The 20,471-nt window shown below is 36.9% G+C and overlaps 1 protein-coding gene across 2 annotated transcripts in view; it reads left to right on the forward strand.

Moving 5' to 3' along the window:
- The window catches only part of CSMD1 (CUB and Sushi multiple domains 1), a 1,135,715-nt gene that overhangs the window by 339,689 nt on the left and 775,555 nt on the right, over positions 1-20,471 (forward strand). For both annotated transcript variants that reach the window (XM_072142316.1, XM_072142317.1), the window contains exon 3: positions 1,920-2,032. In XM_072142316.1, the coding sequence (XP_071998417.1) occupies positions 1,920-2,032 (113 nt within the window). The remainder of the gene's footprint in view (positions 1-1,919; positions 2,033-20,471) is intronic.

Raw genomic sequence — 20,471 nt, forward strand, 5'->3', positions numbered from 1 at the left:
CATCACTGGTTAAAAGAAACAGCAACAGTTTTTATATAAATAAAATTGTCTGCTAATAATGTGTAAGTGTTCCAAAAAGATAGAAATTTGTTACTTCATTTGCAATGTATTATGTATTTAGTAGCATTCTATTAAAGGTACTGTAGGTGCAAGACTTGTACAAAAATGGAAGGCCTGGTCTCGGCCATAACTCTTTCTCAATCCCCTTTGGCAGGTCATTCAGGTTACCACAGGAAGCCCCTTCCATCTCTCTAGCTTTTCAGATGCCACTATCGACATGTGAAAAGCTAAAGTTGTTTACTGTTGTTTACACCGATCATGGAAAATTGTCCTGGAATTCATGATACTTTTTGATATATGGATATACGGTAAATTAATTTAAAATGTCAGGAAGGGGTTTGAAATATTTAATCTATATTGCTTATAGACATCATTATTGTGTTTGGGATATTGCGTAATGAGATATTCAATAAATATTTTATCAAGTCAACACACATAAAATTGGAAGTCCTAACTTTTATGCATACATTAGGCAGAATTATTGTTTTTACATATATTTTCTACAATACAGTAGCAATCGATCCTTTTAACTTCAACTTGGAATCTCCTACTCATGTTTGATACTGTTATTACATACATACAATATGGTATATATTATTGCATTATCTGACATATCCTATATGAAGTATGGGAGAGATTGAAATCCCTTTCTTATCAGTCTACTGTTACAGCCTTCATAAATGTTTGGGGAGATTTAGCAGAATGTAGTGTTTTTTATCAGATATTTGACAGCTGCTTGGATGAAATTGATTGTATAACAACTGCTTCTTTATTTTCAGGTTTAATGATTTCCACATTCTAAAATTCGAATAGTTTAGTATAATAAGATTTTGTATTATTTTCATTGTTTATCCATAATATCTTTTCAGCCTTTTTCCAAATCTATGTAATAACCATTGGGGTTTGGTTACAATAGTTCTTGGAAAATCAAGGCAGAGTACAGTGTTAAATAATTTACTTTTCTTTAGAGATGCTTGCATTGATTTGACAGCTCGGTAACATGGAAGAGACTGGGGAATAGCGATGAGCATAATCGAACATTAAGGGTTGCTAAATAGTTGACAAGAGTTCAACTTACATTAATAATATTAACTCAATAATATTAAAAGAGCTGGTAAATATTTTATGTAAGTTGCCCGTGTGCTTTTAGTGTCTTGTGGATAATCCCTGAATGTTAATCAAGGAATTCAGTAGCCCTGATACTTACTTTTGTACTGTGTGCAGACACTGGGGGTGTTTCTTTCTTTTTTTTTTTTTTTACCTCTCTGAGCCCTTCTGAATAGGAGGAGCTGCAACAGCAGAGTTATGACTCACCCTGCTCCCTCCGAAGGAGGCTATGTTTGTAATCCATGATTTGGCAACTTGTGTAACAAACCTCTTATTTATTCATGCACTAACAGATATCCAAAATGAATTCTATTTTTATTGCATTGTGATAAAAATCTGTAGGTAGAGACAATAGTTCTAACCATATAGTGTACACAAATAACACAGTAATAGTGTAAAATTATACTGTTGTATCTAGCCCATCTCGTCGGCTGCAACCCGCATTCTGTATAGTTACTGCATACCCGCATACTGAGTCACTGTCTTTATTTTATAATAATCCAACTAATTTTCATTATTCTACAGTGAAAAAAATATATATTTACTTAGAGTTTAGGGAGATGTTCATGAATCAATGAGCCATTTTGTTGCCAAAATTGGCAAATTGTGAATCACTTCCATGAGTAACAATTCCTTTATAAAACCAATTTTCACTGTAGTTTTTGGTGGTCATCTGAATAGAAGGGTTTGTCATTTTATCAAAGCCAAATAATGGGATCTCCTCAATATTGCATTTTTTTCTTTTTTTTCAGGTTATCGGGTTTTCAACTTCCATCATCAATAGTAAGCACAGGTTCCATTCTCACACTTTGGTTCACAACAGATTTTGCAGTAAGCGCACAAGGATTTAAAGCAATATATGAAGGTAAAGCATGCTTATATTTTCTTCAAAGAGCAAAAATGGTGACTTTGAAAGTCAAATGTGAAAAAGAGCAACAGTGGAAATTATTAAGTTGCAACTAGAGATGAGCGAGCACTAAAATGCTCGGGTGCTCGTTACTCGAACCGAACATTTCCCGATGCTCGAGTGCTCGTTTCGAGTAACGAGCCCCATTGAAATCAATGGGAGACCCGAGCATTTTTCAGTAAAATGACAAACTGACCGAGCACAGTGAAATAACACAGTGCAGAACAGATTGCAGATGTTCGGGAACATCTGCGATCTGTTCCGGAGACACGCGTGCAGAACGGTGTTCTCCACAATAGTATTTGAAGAACAATATGTGTAGAGAACAACTTGCAGATGTTTGGAAACATCTGCAAGTTGTTCTTCACACATATTGTTCTTCAAATACTATTGCGGAGAACACCGTTCTGCACGCGTGTCTCCGGGACATCTGCGATCTGCTCCGGAGACACCCGTGCAGAACGGTGTTCTCCGCAATAGTATTTGAAGAACAATATGTGTAGAGAACAACTTGCAGATGTTGCCAAACATCTGCAAGTTGTTCTCTACACATATTGTTCTTCGAATACTATTGCGGAGAACACCGTTCTGCACGCGTGTCTCCGGAACAGATCGCAGATGTTCCCGAACATCTGCAATCTATTCTGCACTGTGTTCTTTCACTGTGTTCTTCAATTAAACGATTAAATTAAATGTTTTAATTGTATTTTTTTATTGTTCTTCACTTCTTTTTTTTTTTAATTAAATGCTCGTTATCGAGCAGGGCAAATACTCGTCCGAGCAACGAGCCGGTCCGAGTATGCTAATACTCGACCGAGCATCAAGCTCGGACGAGTATACTCGCTCATCACTAGTTGCAACACAAATTGCATACTGGAAGTGTTGTATGTGGATAGTGATAAAAAGGTGTTACAGTGCAGTATGTTACAAATGTGTTTTGGAGCACAAGCAGTCCTCTTTTATCAAAACAGTACTCTATGTATTGCAACCAACATCTGCTAAGATTTCATTTAAAGGGAATGTTTCATCATCAGTTTTATGTTTTACTGATCTAAAAGAAATATAAAAATGTCCTTAAATATGTTTAACATGAAATGATTTTGTTAAGATCATTTTTGACAACTCATTACTTTTAAAGGAAATCTACCATCAAAGTCAAGCATGATAAACCATGGGGCCTTACTCATAGATCCGGGTGCAGTGACTGTGGTAATCGTGTTATATTTGTTATCCATGTTCTTCTAAAATCAACTTTTAAGATTATGTTAATTAGTCTGAAGGGCTCTAGTCCCTCCCTCATAGATTGTGAGCCCTCACAGGCAGGGTCATCCTTCCAATTGTTTCCTGATCACTGTAGTATTTATATTAGCAATTGTTCTAGTCTTAATGTAATGTATGTTAACCCCTTACTGATTGTACAGCACAATGGAATTAATGGTGTTCTATGACTAAATAATAATAATTATCAGGGTTTCCAGAGCCCCTCAGTGCTGTAGCTCCACAGGTCTCTCCCCCTCCTGCATCCCTGCTGGTGCTAAATTGCACAGGCAGAAGGAGGAGTGAAAGAGCAGGGAGTATCAGCCTATGAATCTGCAGGGCTTTGGTAATGCCCTCAGAGCCTTTCAGGATCATAAGCATTATTTTAAAAGGGTTTGGGCTACAAACATCAGAAGATTACTACATTCACAGTGCCTGGATCTATGATTAATTTTATCATGCTTGATTTTGATGGTGGATTTTATTAAAGAAAACAGATTTTTTTAAATGCTGGGAGTGATTGTTGTTGGGTAATATAGTTTGGATTTTAATGTGAATGTATAGTGAATGTGTTCCCTTCTGTAAACTTGTAAGAGGCTGACTTTTTTCTTTTTGATGGACAATATTTTTGCCAGACTACTGGTGTTAGCATGGGAGCTAAATTCTTCCTGTCTTTGGCAAATTTAACCCTTTCTTGGTGGTAAGAGAATGCAATCTACAGTACAAACAACCCATTCAATGGCTCCATAATGTGGTATGGCAGATAGATGACACGTTGAGGCATTCGAATGATAATACTAAATACCCGAGGTTTACTTCCTATTGTCATAAGACTACCATTACATTTCTTGATTTACACCTAAGAGGCTGCCAGGATTAAAAAAAAAGTTAATAACAGCATTTATAGGAAGCCTGTAGCAGGCAATACTTTTTTACATGCTAAGAATCACAACATTAGGGCCATACCTATTAAAGAACTAGGTGAAGGAAGTAAAAGCTCTCCTTACACAGACTTAAGGCTGCCTTGCAGACAAGTGGAGACGTGTAGCCATAAATGCTCCACTAGGGGTTTCTGGTAAAAATGCAAATAGGTTTTACAGTATGGGATATGCCTCTTTAAATCAAGCAGCCTTCTTAAAATCAAGTATCACTTTTCAGAGGCCTAATGACATGATTTTGAATTCAAACCAAACCAGGATATCGCTTCCAGAAGGAACAGATTCACAACGGTAGACGTCACTGTTTTAACCCTGTTGCGTTTCTTCAGTACAGTGTAGGAAACTAGTTTAGCTTTTGACTAGGGACTAGGAAGGAAGTAAGAGCTCTCCTTACAGAGACTGTCAATTAAAGGGGTATTCTCATCTGGGCATTCACATTCAGTTTCACTAATCTGCCATAAATAAACATTTCTTCAATTGGATGTTATTAAAAAAAAATGTTCCTGTGTGAAGATAATTTCTCATAAATGTAGTGATTTGGTCCCTTAGAAACGAGATAGCTTCCTCGGATACGACCACGTCACACTCTGGCAGTGGTGGCCAGACTTACGCTATAGAGTCCTGCCGGACCACCTGGATTCAGCGATCATTACCACAGGATGGCTGTGCGACATGTAGTAACTCCCGGACATTTCATATACAAAAACCTTTTTGTTTATTTGTGCAATCACTCCAGCAGAGGTGGCCGTATCCGAGGAAGCTATCTCGTTTCTAAGGGACCAAATCACTACATTTATGAGAAATTATCTTCACACAGGAACATTTTTTTTAATAACATCCAATTGAAGAAATGTTTATATATGGCAGATTTATCAAACTGAATGTGAATGCCCAGATGAGAATACCCTTTTAAGGCATGTGGAGACATAAAGCCATTGATGCTCATTGGAGAACTAGTTAAACTTAGATGACATCAGGGCATTGATTATAAATTTGAAGTTTTAAATACATGCAAGAGACTTTCTCAAAGGGTATTTCAAATGTGGATGATTAAAAGAGCTCAGGATATAGTTTCTATGAAATCATTAGATAACTTAATTCAACAAAAAAGATACAAAGATAAATGTTCTTCCACAGTGCCTACTCTATCATAAAGGTTGATTTAAGGAAATCTAAGGGATTGCTTTTTTAATTAATTTTTTTTACTAATTTTCAGACTCCCTTGGGTACTTTAACCCTAGGTTGTCTGATTGATCCTACCATACACTGCCATACTACAGTATGGCAGTATATGGGGATTTTGCTCACCATCTATTATAATGTGCAAATCGCACATTATAATAGATAGCCAAGATCATGATAGCCTCGGATCTTTGTGTGATCTGAGGCTGTCATGGCAACGGAGCGCCGCTCACTGATGAAGTCACGGGGAGCGACGATCGGAGCCAAGATGGCTGCCTGCAGCTTTCCCGGTTAACACCGATCGCGGGTGCTAGCGCCGGGCGTTTGCTTCATTATGAAGCAAATGCCCGGTGAGTATGAAGAGGGCTCAGCCCTCTTCATACTCCCCCATGCGCAGCAAGACGTAAGGTTACGTCTTATTGCGCTATGGGGTTAAAATCCAGATGTGGATTTATATAAAAAAGTAGCAATTTTTGCGCAAATTTCATGCCTCTATCCTTTACAACCTTTGCCATTAAACATATTAAATTATCCCACAGAGGGGCTGACAAAAGATTGAGGCTTTTAGATAGGGAGGGTTACTGGATCTTCATGTTGAATTCATGTCGTCCAAATTGGTCAAATAAAGAAAAAAAGGGAGAGAGTGAGTGGTATCTCTGGAGACTGAGAGGCTATTAACACATGAGAAGGATGTGTCCTTCTAACCGGAAGTTATGTGATTTCACATATCTGAGTGGAAGAAGCTGTGTTTATACGCCATGATCAATATGGCTTGTGACTGTTCCGGTTTTACTTTGCTGCTACGTTATTCACACAGATGTTTTTTTATTATATTGTTATTGATTGTTATATATATATATATATATATATATATATATATATATATATATATACATTTGTTGTGAGCTATGACTAAATTTGCCAGATGATATTGGCTTTTTGCATTGTATGTTGTGTCGCTGATCTTCTGACATTCTCTTTACATGTAGATGAAATGCATTGTTTTGAATTAATTTAGATGTGTTTTCATGTTCTATTGTATATAAATAACACATAGTAGATGTTAACTGCAGGTCATTCCTTATGATAAAAATATTCTAGTCATACATTCTGAAGGAAGTCTGAATAATTATAGCAACTTGGGGATGATGATTCAGTTACTCACTGTCATACACTATCAAATGTAATTGTCAGTGCAGCCTCTTCTCAGAAACCATACATAATGATACTATTAGCACTCAGCATGGATAATGTAGAGAGCCAGATTTATCTAATAGGAGAATATTATTTTCTATTCTTTGTAGTGAGTGGCATTGGAAAATATTGTCACATATAGTATTACAAAATAGCATTTGATGACCTGCAAAAGTCTTAAAATTTCATACGATTCCCCTGTAACACATATAATGCTATATTTTAGAGTTGAATAAATATAAAGTTAAATGAGTACAGTATTACAATTTCATTTGTTGACTTTTTATGTTAAAATAAGATGGTATGAGTGTGAAATTTATAAGGATATTTTGTAATGAATACAATAGATCCTGATGGAGGATCAGCTATTGATGTTAAAAGTGTCGAGGGGGAATTTAATTGAATCTAATAGTTCTTGACAAGACACTTTGTCATCATCATTTTCCCATTTACTATTTGCTGCAATTACATCTTTACAATTTTACCTGACATGGGTAATCTTGGTCACAGGTTTTTCATAAATTATATAAAAATATGTTGCTACATAAAATGAGCTAATTTTATGCGTTCCATAAAAACCAATTGTTACTACTGAATGTGTAAAAGCTGATTTGCAATGTGCTGCTTATTTATGAACAGTTTCTGTCGGTCTGTATAATATTAGAGAATAGAATGGTTACATGTGTGACTTTTACTTTAGTGGATGTGTATTGCCCTACATTACACTGATAAACCATCTATTTATATAAACTCTGTATACTGTGCTAGAAGGAAAACACTGCCAGGAACCCCCCTAGAAAGCTTTAACTCTGTGTTTTGGACACTTTATCTTCAGCAGTGTAAGTAAGCCTTCTTACACACAGCAAATATATTAGGTAGTTAACCATGTAGCAGTTAATAATATATGGTACCCCACAAGTGAAAACATAAGTTTAAAGTTCCATTTCAAAGATTTTCAGACCGTTAATGTTTCCAGTGATCTATCATTTTGGAAAAAAATTACATTTTTATTTTTATGCTAAGTTAGATCAATAGGTCTGGAAAGTTTAGAATGTACTCTATATTATTGCTCTACCTTTCGCCCTGAAACCAGTAGAGTACTTGTTAATATTTTTACTGACCAGGGGTAACAGTGGATGCGGTAGAGGATCTTTGAAGGAAGTGGGTTCCCTTAGGTGATGTAAATAGAGGTACTTCTTCTCCTAACACCTCACAATGCCCACAGCAGGAGTGGACAGTAGCTGAAGGTGTGGTGGAGGTGCTTCAGGGTGGCACTTCTCACACCTCCCAATGCCCACAGCCCCAGTTGACTTTCACTCAACTGATGTTTCTGCCTCATCCTCTTCCTGAGGCCCAGGACTAAATGATCCCTGGCATTAGGCCACAGATTACAGGGGAAAAAAAACATTTGTTTAATTCTTAAATGGTGGACTTGATATAATTTAGAGTTTAGTGGCTCTTTAAATACACATAATCTATTAGCTAACAAAAACGTTGGAAAAAATCATCAAACTTATCAGATTTATGTTTTATAAAAGAGAAAGTAAAACAAGTGTTATCTAATGCCTTACCTTACTTAGGTCATCAATTAACGATGCCCATCAGTGCATTCCAATCATGGGAGTTTGCAGTTCACTCTCACTCTAACTATTGTATGAATTCAGTATGATGTGATGATAAGAAGCTTTAACTATTCCTGATTTGGAAATGTGACTATGTCTACTATGAATAGATATAGTCATCTTAAATTTTTGTCTTTTTATGACTTCTCTACTTTGCATATACTGTAAGTCAAAATGCATATGAAACTACCACAAATATATTAGCACAAAAACACAATCTATAAATAAATCATGATGGGTTATGGCATTCACAAAATCAATAACATGTCATGACTTTAACCATATAAATTGAATAACTAAATATAGCTTTTAAATTTGATTTTCTATATCCATAAGCTGTTCCTACCAACAGCTAATTATTATTTAGAATTATTTTCTTATCATCAATGCACAGTCTTCAAATTACCTTAAAGGGTTGCCAATTCTTCATTATTCTCCATTTCAAAATAATTTCATTTTCAGTCACAAGCAGTTGTTAGTTAAAACAAATAAGATTGATGTAACTTTTTTGGCAGCTCCTATTGTTGTACTTTAATCCTTGAATTGATTTCAGTGGAAGCTATCACTTTAATTTAGCATAATAATATTTAGGCTCATAAATAGCCTTAGGTCCACATAGCATGATTTAAATTTTCAATTTATTTGATTTTATATTTCCATATTTTTAATCATGCTTTATTGTATGAAATTTGGATACATTTGTTGTAATAACTATTTTTATCTGCATTGGTTAAGCATAAATGTTGAAATAAATATCTTTTGTCAAGAATATTTTTCCTTCAACCTATTTTTTTTTTTGTTTAGCTGTAATATGACCCATGTCTAATGCTACTGGTGTGGGTCACTTACAGCTCTTCTCTCCAGTTATTTGCTGCTTTAGGCATGAAAATGCAGCACTATAGCAGTTATAACATTTCAACACGTTATAACAAGTTATAACATTTCAGTGCAAAATATTTCCTTATTTATCATCTGGTGATGTCAATCATCTGGGGATTGTATGCAAGTTCATGACACCTAAATATATAAATTTACTAGTAGCTGTTCACTGGCCTATGAGCACATGTCAGGTTTTTTATTGAACCAAATAATAAGAGAATTGCAAAGAAACTACACAAAATAATTTTCAGCAAGAAAAATGTACCGGAATGATTATCTAATAATGAATAAGGGCTTTACAAAAACAGACATGACAGAAAAGGTGAGTCCTCATCTCACTTGAACCACCCTAAGCAGTGGCTATTAGTTACTTGTCAATGATTGTTCTTTGCACAAAACACGGAGACAAAAATAAAACAGATCAAGCAAATAAGGCTCATTGTGAGAACAAGCTCACAACAAAGAGGGCAAACACAGTACAAAATCACAAAATAGTAGAGTCTTAACAAGAGCCAAAGGTCAGGATACCAGAAAAACAATGAACAGAGTCACAAGACAGGCATGACACTAGCAAAGAAACTTCTATAATTAGCACCCTAGGAAGGGTGGACAGGACTGATATGTGATCTCAGAGCCCCAGCCTCAAAAGTGATTGGACAAAGATCCAGACAACACTAGGAGCAAGGGATAAGTGTTAGCAGCTGTCGATGACAACAGGTTAACTATTAATGAACCAGAACTAATGCTGCACAAAAGAGATGCGTGTGATGCTAATCATTCCCAACAGCATAGCCAGCTTTAATCCATGCTAACTTTGCAGTTATTTCACATAGGCAGAAAAGATATTATCAGCAGCTCCTAAGCACCATGGACACTGTATATGGTTGGTATACATCCAGAAAATTAAACATACAGATAATAGTCTTGTCTAACTGGAGATGTAATCCATGTGTGTCCAAAATCCATTTATGTTTAGAAGGACTAAAACATCAAAAGCAAAATTTCTTGTAGTTTACTAACCATTACCTATACAATGAAATAAATAAAATGAAAAGTACACTTAAAGCAAACCATACACTGGGAATGTAATTTTTAGTTGGCAACAGGTGCCAATAGTCTATGCTAGCTGAATTGAAAAATTCCTTAGTTAGCATTCTGAATCATTTCAGTACTTTAGAATACTTTCTTTCATATTACCTGGCTTTTTGCCAGCAGTGTATGTGAAGTCACAGTGGGGGTGTAGGGGAGCTGCAACAACCTGTGTCTCAGTTTTCTCAATGAATTTTTCCTCAACTCCTCACTCATCCAGCTCCCTCTCTGCTCCCCCTCAGCTTAAAGGACACCTGTCATCAGGTCTGTGTCACTTGTCCTGTCACTACTACCTGTTGGAGCAGCTCACAAGGATCCCATCCCAGCCTTTATCTAGTTATTTCATACATTATTCATTGTAAAATCATCTATTTTTTATCATGTAAATGAGGCTGGTCACATGGTCAGAGGCAGTGATGTCACCCCTGTTACTCCTCCCCTCTCCTCCCCCTGCTCATGTCGCTGTGTAATGTATAGTAAAGCATTGCTAGTGTGTGTGCTGCATCTGCTGACATGCTGCATCCTCCTAATATACAGAGACACAGACATCAGCTACACAGGTGGTATATGTAAAAAACGCTCTGGTATTTATAAACAGAGTGTGGACACTGGTCTAGTCAACCAAGCCTCTCACGCTTGGAGTAAATACACGCTCTTCGGAAAAGACACTTAGACCTTATATAGTAGAAAATAACTTCGGCTAGCATGTCGTAGTCCATTGTAGCAAGTCCACGCTGCAACTTTAGCTGACTGGCTCGTGTGACGTTTCGGAGGAAAGCCTCCTTCTTCTGACATGCGCAGTGATGACAGAGGGCTGGTTTAAATACCGTATGTAGTAATACGTTAAATAATACTTTAAACATTAGGTATACATATAGGGTAAGCAATCTGTCATTATGATACATACAACAAATTTACAAAAACACATTAAAATTACATTGTTCGTTCAGACCTCTCGGAAATAAAGTATCCATTTTAGTGATCCAGTACACCTCACATTGGAGGAGTCTAGATCTAGATTCGCTACTTTGTGTAACTTAGAAGAGGTTACAGCCCTCTGTCATCACTGCGCATGTCAGAAGAAGGAGGCTTTCCTCCGAAACGTCACACAAGACTCAGTCCAGTCGTTCGGTCCGTCAGTAAAAGCCAGTCAGCTAAAGTTGGAGCGTGGACTTGCTACAATGGACTACGGCATGCTAACCGAATAATGGTGATGTACCTATGCCTTATGTCTACATTTAAACTAAAGAGTTATTTTCTACTATATAAGGTCTAAGTGTCTTTTCCTATGAGCGTGTATCAGCTACACAAGTACCTGACATGTTCTGCTGTAACATGGCTGCCTGGAGCTGTTGTATCTCTCCTAAACACACACATGCACACACAGGCTGCAGGGGGTGTGGCCACCAGCACCAGGAAGCACATCATTATACATCACATCATTATACAGGCTTTCAGTCATGCACTGGGGGTTTGGCTGTGCCTCCCACTCATGAATAAGGTGGACAGCTTGAATATACTAATGCTTCATTGGACATTTCACAGGTCATTTGCATACAGCTTTAGGACCTCATTGCTTAGGTTTACAGGCATGTAGAGGGACAATGAAGGGATAGAGGCAATGCTCTCTAATGGCAGTTTATGAAAATATATTTAGTTTAGGGGGCTTATTTTGCATGACGGGTTCTCTTTAACACCACAAGCTCCCTCTTTCAGCCATGTGCATTGTGAAGGCAGTTAAATTTCTATAGGTAGCTGGTTGAGTGAGTAGGTGATGAAAAATGCTCCAAGGAGACTGAGACACAGGCTGCTGAAGTGCACCTCCCCAGGACTCACCGCACGTTGCTGGTAGGGAGCCAGGTATTGTGAAATAAAGTTTTATAAAGTACTGAAATGATTACATGAATGCCTACAAGGTTTAAAAAAAAAAAAATAATAATTAGCATAGCATGATTGGAGACCAGTTAAAAATTAAATTCCTTAAAGGTACCAGCAAAAATTTACTTCTTTTAAGGGAGATGGCATAGGAGTAAAATAAACACATTTATAACACGTTTCCTGGGGTTAAAACAAAAATACTTTGGATATTGTATTAAAAGCTAACACTTTTCATTATCAAGTTTCTGCTATTCTTCCAAATAATCATATAATTGGAGATGAAGTTTTGTTATCTCCTTTTCATTGTGGTGCAAACTACACTGCGTGTTGACACTTGCTACGATAAATGTAATTCTTTTTATGTTAAAATGATAAGTGAATGAGGAATTTAAAGATATTATTTGATTTATGTTCATTAAGATCGAGAAAGAGATTTGCATGTGAAAAATTATTGATTGAGGCAATATTAAATATATCTTAATGTATCTAATAGCATTTTTTAAATATTATATAGGATAAATAAACTAGTCATAAGATTATGACTATTAAATGTATTTGTAAACATTATTTAATGTTATATATTGCTAAGAGGGTAAATACAGTGTAGATTATTTATCATTGGTTTTGTTGGTAAATAGAGATGAGCGAGTATACTCATCCGAGCTTGATGCTCGTTCGAGTATTAAGGTACTCGAAACGGCTCGTTGCTCGGACGAGTATTTCCCCTGCTCGAGATCGAGCATTTAATTAAAAAAACACAGTGAAGAACAATGAAGAATAGAATAAAAACAGTGAACACTGTGAACACAGGATCATTTAAGTGAAAAACACAGTAAAGAACACAGTGAAGAATGGATTACAGATGTTCGGCACATCTGCTTACTTGTCGGAAGATACGCGCAGAACGGTGCGAACAAAATAGTATGTGAAGAACAATATAAATGTGTGAAGAACACATTGAAGAACACGGTGAGCAGGACAGAGACACCGGGGAGCGGCACAGAGACACCGGGGAGCAGCACGGAGACATCGGGCAGCAGCACGGAGCCGCACGGAGACATAGGGGCACGGGGACATCGGGGCACGGAGACATCGGGCAGCGGCAAGGAGACATCAGGCAGCGGCACGGAGACATCGGGGCACGGAGACATCGGGGCACGGAGACATCGGGGCACGGAGACATAGGGGCACGGAGACATAGGGGCACGGAGACATCGGGGCACGGAGACATCGGGGCACGGAGACATCAGGCAGCGGCACGGAGACATCGGGGCACGGAGACATCGGGGCACGGAGACATAGGGGCACAGAGACATAGGGGCACGGAGACATAGGGGCACGGAGACATAGGGGCACGGAGACATTGGGGCACGGAGACATTGGGGCACGGAGACATCGGGGCACGGAGACATCGGGGCACGGAGACATCGGGGCACGGAGACATCGGGGCACGGAGACATCGGGGCACGGAGACATAGGGGCACGAAGACATAGGGGCACGGAGACATAGGGGCACGGTGACATAGGGGCACGGTGACATCGGGGCACGGAGACATCGGGGCACGGAGACATCGGGGCACGGTGACATCGGGGAGCGGCACGGAGACATCGGGGAGACTTCAGTGGAAGAAGAGCAGCGGATCCCGGGACAGCGTATCTCCCGACAAGTAAGCAGATGTGCCGAACATCTGCAATCTATTCTTCACTGTGTTTTTCACTTAAATGATCCTGTGTTCACTGTGTTCACTGTTTTTATTCTATTCTTCACTGTTCTTCACATCTGCTAACTTGTCGGGAGATAATATACACGCGGAACAGTGAAGAATAGATTGCAGATGTTTGCATACATCTGCTAACTTATCAGAAGACATTCTTTTTCAATTAATTAACACATTTTATTCCCGAACCATGGTCCCTTTGAAAAATGCTCGAGTCTCCCATTGACTTCAATGGGGCTCGTTATTCGAGACGAGCACTCGAGCATCAGGAAAAGTTTGTCTCGAATAACGAGCACCCAAGCATTTTAGTGCTCGCTCATCTCTATTGGTAAAGTAAAAATATCTAAACTTTCATTATTTATTTCTCAATATTTATTGCTTAAAAGTTGCACAGGGTTTTTCCACCGCAATACAGTGGCATTACCGTAGAACCAGTGCTTGTGCAAACCTTGCAAACCTAGATTTAGGACTTTCAACTTTAAAAATTTTTTTTGCATGGATATGTTAGTCCCCTGCTATTATATGCCCTGCAACTTTTATGCATTTTGTAACTTTTTGCAGAAAAAAGTTGCAGACATGAAGTAGTGAATAAGTGCTGATCCAAAGGCAGTCATAGAACTGTCCCACAGAGCCTGCCTAGTGATAAATAACCCCCAGTATTTCAGTTATGCCTCAAAATACTTCTCAATTACTTAAAAGTATTACATAGTTCATAAATATTATACATTGATATTTTTTAAACTTTATAGGGGAGATATATTTTTATTTTTCTATTTTTGCTGTATCCACATATATTAAGAGACGCATAAAAAATATAAATTGACATGTACTAAATAAACATACTCTGATAGTGTTCTTGTGTTCTTTAGTCATGTATAATAGTATTTAAGTATATTCTTAAGAATAACAAATTTTCATAAACTTCAGTATAAGAAATCTTGGTTAAACAGTAAAATATTATTTAATAAATTTAAAAATATAAAAAAAACTTATTGCTATTTTTTGCGTTTACTTTTTTATTCTTGAAGTTTATTTAGGGGATTTGTATCATACAAATCACAGATCCTTAGTCTGTTTATTGAATATTTAAGAACAGGATACAATAAAGTATATGCAGAATGTGCCCATAACATTCAGGCTGGTGAATATTCATGAGCAAAGTGATTCATTCACTATGCAGAGAAATTCCTTTAATTACCAACATTTGGCAAGAACAACAGGAACTGCTTTCTTTGAGATTAATGACACAGGCCATCATGCTCATGTTCGAGTATTAATAAAAAGTTAACAAAATAATTTAATGTTACATTGTAATCCCAATCTATTCCATTAAACAGAAGAAATTTATCCAAAATACAATATTGAACTGATGTTCCATCCAAGATAAGATTGTATATAAGATGACATATTCTTAGATGTTTACCTTGATTATCAGCCATTAATATTTCCATGTTATTTTCTGGAAAAGACTGTTTTTTAATTGACCATGCTAGACCTTTTCATGTACTCTAAAGAACCCTAAAATGGAGTGGGTGCAATAAATACTCATTCATATGAGCAGATCACAGATAAGTAAAAGTAAAAAGCACAATGTTAGGTAAGGAAAATATGGCATTTCCATAAAGAAAATTGTAATAAAAAAATTTGAGTAAAAAAATACAAAAGTATTATGGAAATTATACATAATTATTTTGTAAGAGGCCAACACAGTTTGCTGCTATGTAGAGAGAAAGACAAACAATGCTTCCTGCAGGAAACTACTGATATTTTTTATTGCCAATAATAATATTACTTGGAGCTGCTTACACCCTTTTAAGAATAATATTAAGTCACATTAAGGCCAGGTTTGCTTTGGCAATGAGCTAGCTCCAAAAGCTCCAGAAGCTACTTCAAGGCTCAATTCCTTTCTATTGGACACATTCACAGCACAGTAAATGCACTGTGCATCAGCCTTCCGGGAACTTGACGGCCAATACTACAAAAGATATGACAGCTTCTATTCCTTCCCATTTTTGAATTGTGATGGACATTGGTGGGGTAAGTGGCACTCACCTCCCAATGTTAGGGAGGTGCAGCAAAAAACTTTATTTGAAGGCTTTCTTTTGATGACCCTTCTCCAGATAAAGTCATAAAATGGACATTGATATTACAAATACAATAATGTGTCAGATTAAAGATATGACAACATATTTATTATTTATACAAGAGAGTATTTCCTTTTATAATACAGTGATTCTGAGACAGCATCTTCTGGCTGAGATTTATCATAGTTTTACAACATCTGGTAATGACACAATGGAACATCTGCTATCTCAAAATGTAAATAGTTATGTTGTTAATCAAACTGCCTGTTGACTCACTCTTGTAGATTATCTACCATGTCAACTTCAATTCACAAATTACACTCAAATAAATAAGCATTATTAGAAATAACAATGACAAAACTTGTCTCACTAATCTAAAGTATAGCAAATATTTTATTTGCTAAAATATTTGTCTCTGAATCTTGCTGACTTGTGAGAAATCCAATATACAAATTACTTGATGCAGATTAGAATTACAAGTTTAGAATCATTTAGCATTTGCTATCTGTGTAGTTTGGCCACTGTACTACCCAGTAAGCTAACAGAAAGCAACACAAATAGTAAGCTACACATGTACCGTAGTGTGCTGTAAAGGTTTCTTGTTTTTTCTTTCAAAAAAAGTATATAGATTTATAGAGCCAATAGAAAAATCCAGCACACCATTTTTGAAATTCATAAATTTAGATATAAGGCCCTGAAAGTCTTAAATTCATCTCAAATGCAATCTCAGGTGTAAAAGCAACATGCTAAATATTTCAAAAATGTAGAAGCAGTGCTAAAGAGTTCTCAAAATGAAATACACATTTATGTCTCCCATAGGAATTAACATGGTGTGTGGCAGGCAGGTGCTGCTAATTACATTTTCTTGATTAAGTAATCACCACCAAGTGTGACCATCTGGTAGTTTTCTGGTCTGGTGCAGGCCAGGTGTGTTCCTGTTTAACCATTTAAAATAAAGATTTTATTACAAGCCCAGTGAGTGCCGGATATGGAAGAAGGCCAGGTGTGTGTTACAACAATGTCATAGAGAAAAAACATCCCAAAGGATTGTAGCTGGCCATCAATTTGAAAATTGCTACAAGCCATTTCCAAATAATTTAAAGACCATCATTTTACAGTAAGGTCTCATGCAAATGACTATGTAGAAGCCATGGACTGGATGCACAAATTGTTGCTTTCTCACACCTCCATAGAGAACTATTGGGCATGGTCATGGTGTAATGATCACACTGGGGGACATTTACTATGGCATTTCCGCCAGTTTTGTGGAGCTCTCACCGCATGTTCTGCTCTCCAACCTATTTATTAGCTGGCTTTTGACTTTTTCCGCCTGCTCCGACTCTTATCCGAAAAAGGGCATGGCTTTGGCAGAGTGGAAACTCAGACAATTAATATGTGTCGCAGCCATTTTTGGGCGCTGTAAACTGGCAGAAAGTAGACCAAAAGAAATTAGGTCTAGCAGGGACACAAAACCGTACTATTGCGCTCACATTAGGATGTTTGCTGCTGTTTTGGTCCCAGGGACAGATAATGGTCTTGGCGCCAGAAATGTATTTGCACAGCTCCAAAATATTAAATACTTATCTTCTTTCCTAAACCGACTCTTTATGTAAATGTTCCCCACAGTGTCTCACTGAAATAAGTCACAATGAATAGGGCAGATCGTAACCATAAGGAGTTGGGAGTGCTCATCCCTCCATCTCCATTCCCTCGGCTTCTTGCCCTAATTGAAGACTCCTTTACAACCTATTTTAACATTGCTCTCTATGGATGATATTGGTCTTTATCTGCATCAGTTTGTACCATCAGCTAAGCCAACTATTATTTTACATGACACAAGCTCTGATTTTAAATTCCAGTGTTTCAACGTGACCTCCAGTAGCCAAAGAGCAGGATTTTTTTTTTAATGGAAGGCTATAAAATTATGACAAACAGAAACAAAGTGACACTAAGGGAAAGCTAGGTATCTGTGTTTTGAATGGATCTGTTAAAGATATCCCTTAACTGTTATCTGGTATTTCCAAAAAAAAATACTAAATGGAACCCTAAATGTAGATGTGAACAGGCCTTAATGCTGTGATGTTTCTTTAAAAGATAAATGCATAAATCAATATATGTAAACATTAATTAATTAGAGAAATATAGTTAAGAAAAGTGGGGCAAATTTCTCAAGAGATTGATAAAGTCATATGCAAAATAATTAGAACAGCCTTTATCAGCAATGGCCTGAAGTAAACACTATAGATGACTGGTGTATACTTAATTTCTGAGGATTCATATAAAACAATAAAATATAAGAATGATTATCTGTTAATTGTGTAACAGTATAATATTGCCGTATCACCTTGACTTACACTATGTCACATTCTAAAAGAGAGAGATTGAAAGATAAGAGGTAGGAATCATTATGTAATTTCTCTAAGAATATCATTAGTTGACATCTGGTATGTGTAGGATGGTGCACTCTCTCAATCCTATTTTCGCTTGGTTCTTGATGTGGGAGGATGCTACAGGAAATGCCTATCATTTTCATAAAATGTTCAATGCCAAGAAATGACAGTATTGGTTAAAACACAGGCTTCATCCTCTCTCCCTTCTTCAAAACTCAAGTGTTCTTCTTGATTAAAAAAAACCCTTATATTTCCTCTATGACAAGATATGACTGAAAGAAGAAAACTGTTTATTTTCTAGATTCAAATATAAATACTATGGGCAATATGTATCATATGCCGGGGTTACATGTGCTGGCTAATGCTAAAGCCTTGACCCCCACCACCACGGCGGATACATCATGGCGTGGAGGTAGCATAGTTGTCACAATAATAACAATTTCTTGCAGTGCACAAGTAATTAAAGGGGTATTCTCAGAAAATGAAAATCCATGATGCTACAAATAAGTAAATATATCAAAACTCAATGTCATTAGTCACAAAATGGGTCTTAAATAGTTTGATTTTATGATTCAAATGTTTTGGCCCCTCTAAAGTATGCAGAGTTATCACCAAGGTAGCCGCCACTGGAAACTACAAGTCCCATGATCCTTTAGTTCTCAGTAACTCCTCCTCTCTCCTGCTTTGTTACCATATTAATGATTGCAACTAACTGACTACAGTCAAACTTAGTGGTGATCACATAACCTTCCCAGGCTGGTGCAGAACACGTGAGGTGGACATCCGGCCAGTGGCCATCTTCTATCCTGTGTCTGCTCTGCAAATAGGAAACTGATTAAAGGGCCAGTAGCATTTTATTTCCTCATTACAGTATATGTCAACATCATTTTTCTGCTTAGGGGAGCAAAATTTTAAATAACAACTAATTATATTTGTCATGTCTTTAGCAATTTGTAATGTTAATTTAATATGTATTAACTGATAATTGTTACAGCACCATCTAGTGGCCTTAATTGTTCATAATGTGTTTCTATAAAATACCAATTTTGTTCCTTGGGAACCACTGTAGTTTTCACCCCTTGACCTGCTGACATCATCATTCAGCTATACAGGAGCCATTTTCTGAAGAACCTGAGAGGAGGTGGTAGCAAGTTCAGCCATCCTCCATCCACTAGCCTACAGTAGCTTTTTATTGTTTTTATTTTCCATCCAGACCTGTAGTTTATATGTTAATGTATATTATTCTGTTAGCCTGTCCCCATCTCCTATTTACAACCCATAGCTCCATTCTGGTCATATATAAGACTGCACATGTACTTGTATTGATGGATATTCATCCTCATTGTTGTATGATATGTACCTTTCATGCACATGTATGTGTTTGCACACTTTGTATTATAGTGTATTACTACATGCCTGGATGCCATACTTTCTGTTCCCAGTTTCACCCTATCCTACAATAAAAGTTGGATTGGACAGTGGGGAGCTTAGCTGCCTGTCAACTTATGCCCCTCATACATAAGGAGGAGAGAACAACATTTTAGCTTCTATTTTAAGGACCCATTTGTTTAATAATTATACTTATTCCTGGAGTATTTTTAGATAGTTAACTGCTACACGAAAACTGGCATAGAAGCCCTGATAACACTCCCCCTTTATGCTGATTGATATTCATTCCCAAAGTTCTGGACATTGGGAATCAAGCACTATCAGTAATACCTACAGTATCCCTATATTTAACTAGATATAGTAACAGTATTCATCGTTTAACCTCATGTTTCGCCAAGATATGCAGAAATGAATACTGAGTTCATGTTTGGAGTACCAGTGATCTGATCATTATGTCAAAGAGGCACCTTCCACTGATGAGACATATTGAAAAATGTGGTTGATTCACTTGATTTCAAAAGACTGTTAAGATTATACTGGTAGCAAAAAGATTGAAAAAATCGAAACACATACTGCATAACGAACAGTCAATGAAACAAAAATGAAATAATGTAATGTATTTATAGCATAAATTAAATTCATATGGTGAAAGGTTCCCTTTAAAATAGGTGTGTTACACGCAAACTGTATTTAAAAAAGCATAGCATTTTTTTTAGACCCATTTTTGCTAATGTACTCCACTAATTTACATTTCTTGGCATGTGTGTGTGATAACCC

The sequence above is a fragment of the Engystomops pustulosus genome, chromosome 3 (assembly GCF_040894005.1).
Source record: "Engystomops pustulosus chromosome 3, aEngPut4.maternal, whole genome shotgun sequence".
Lineage (NCBI taxonomy): Eukaryota > Metazoa > Chordata > Amphibia > Anura > Leptodactylidae > Engystomops > Engystomops pustulosus.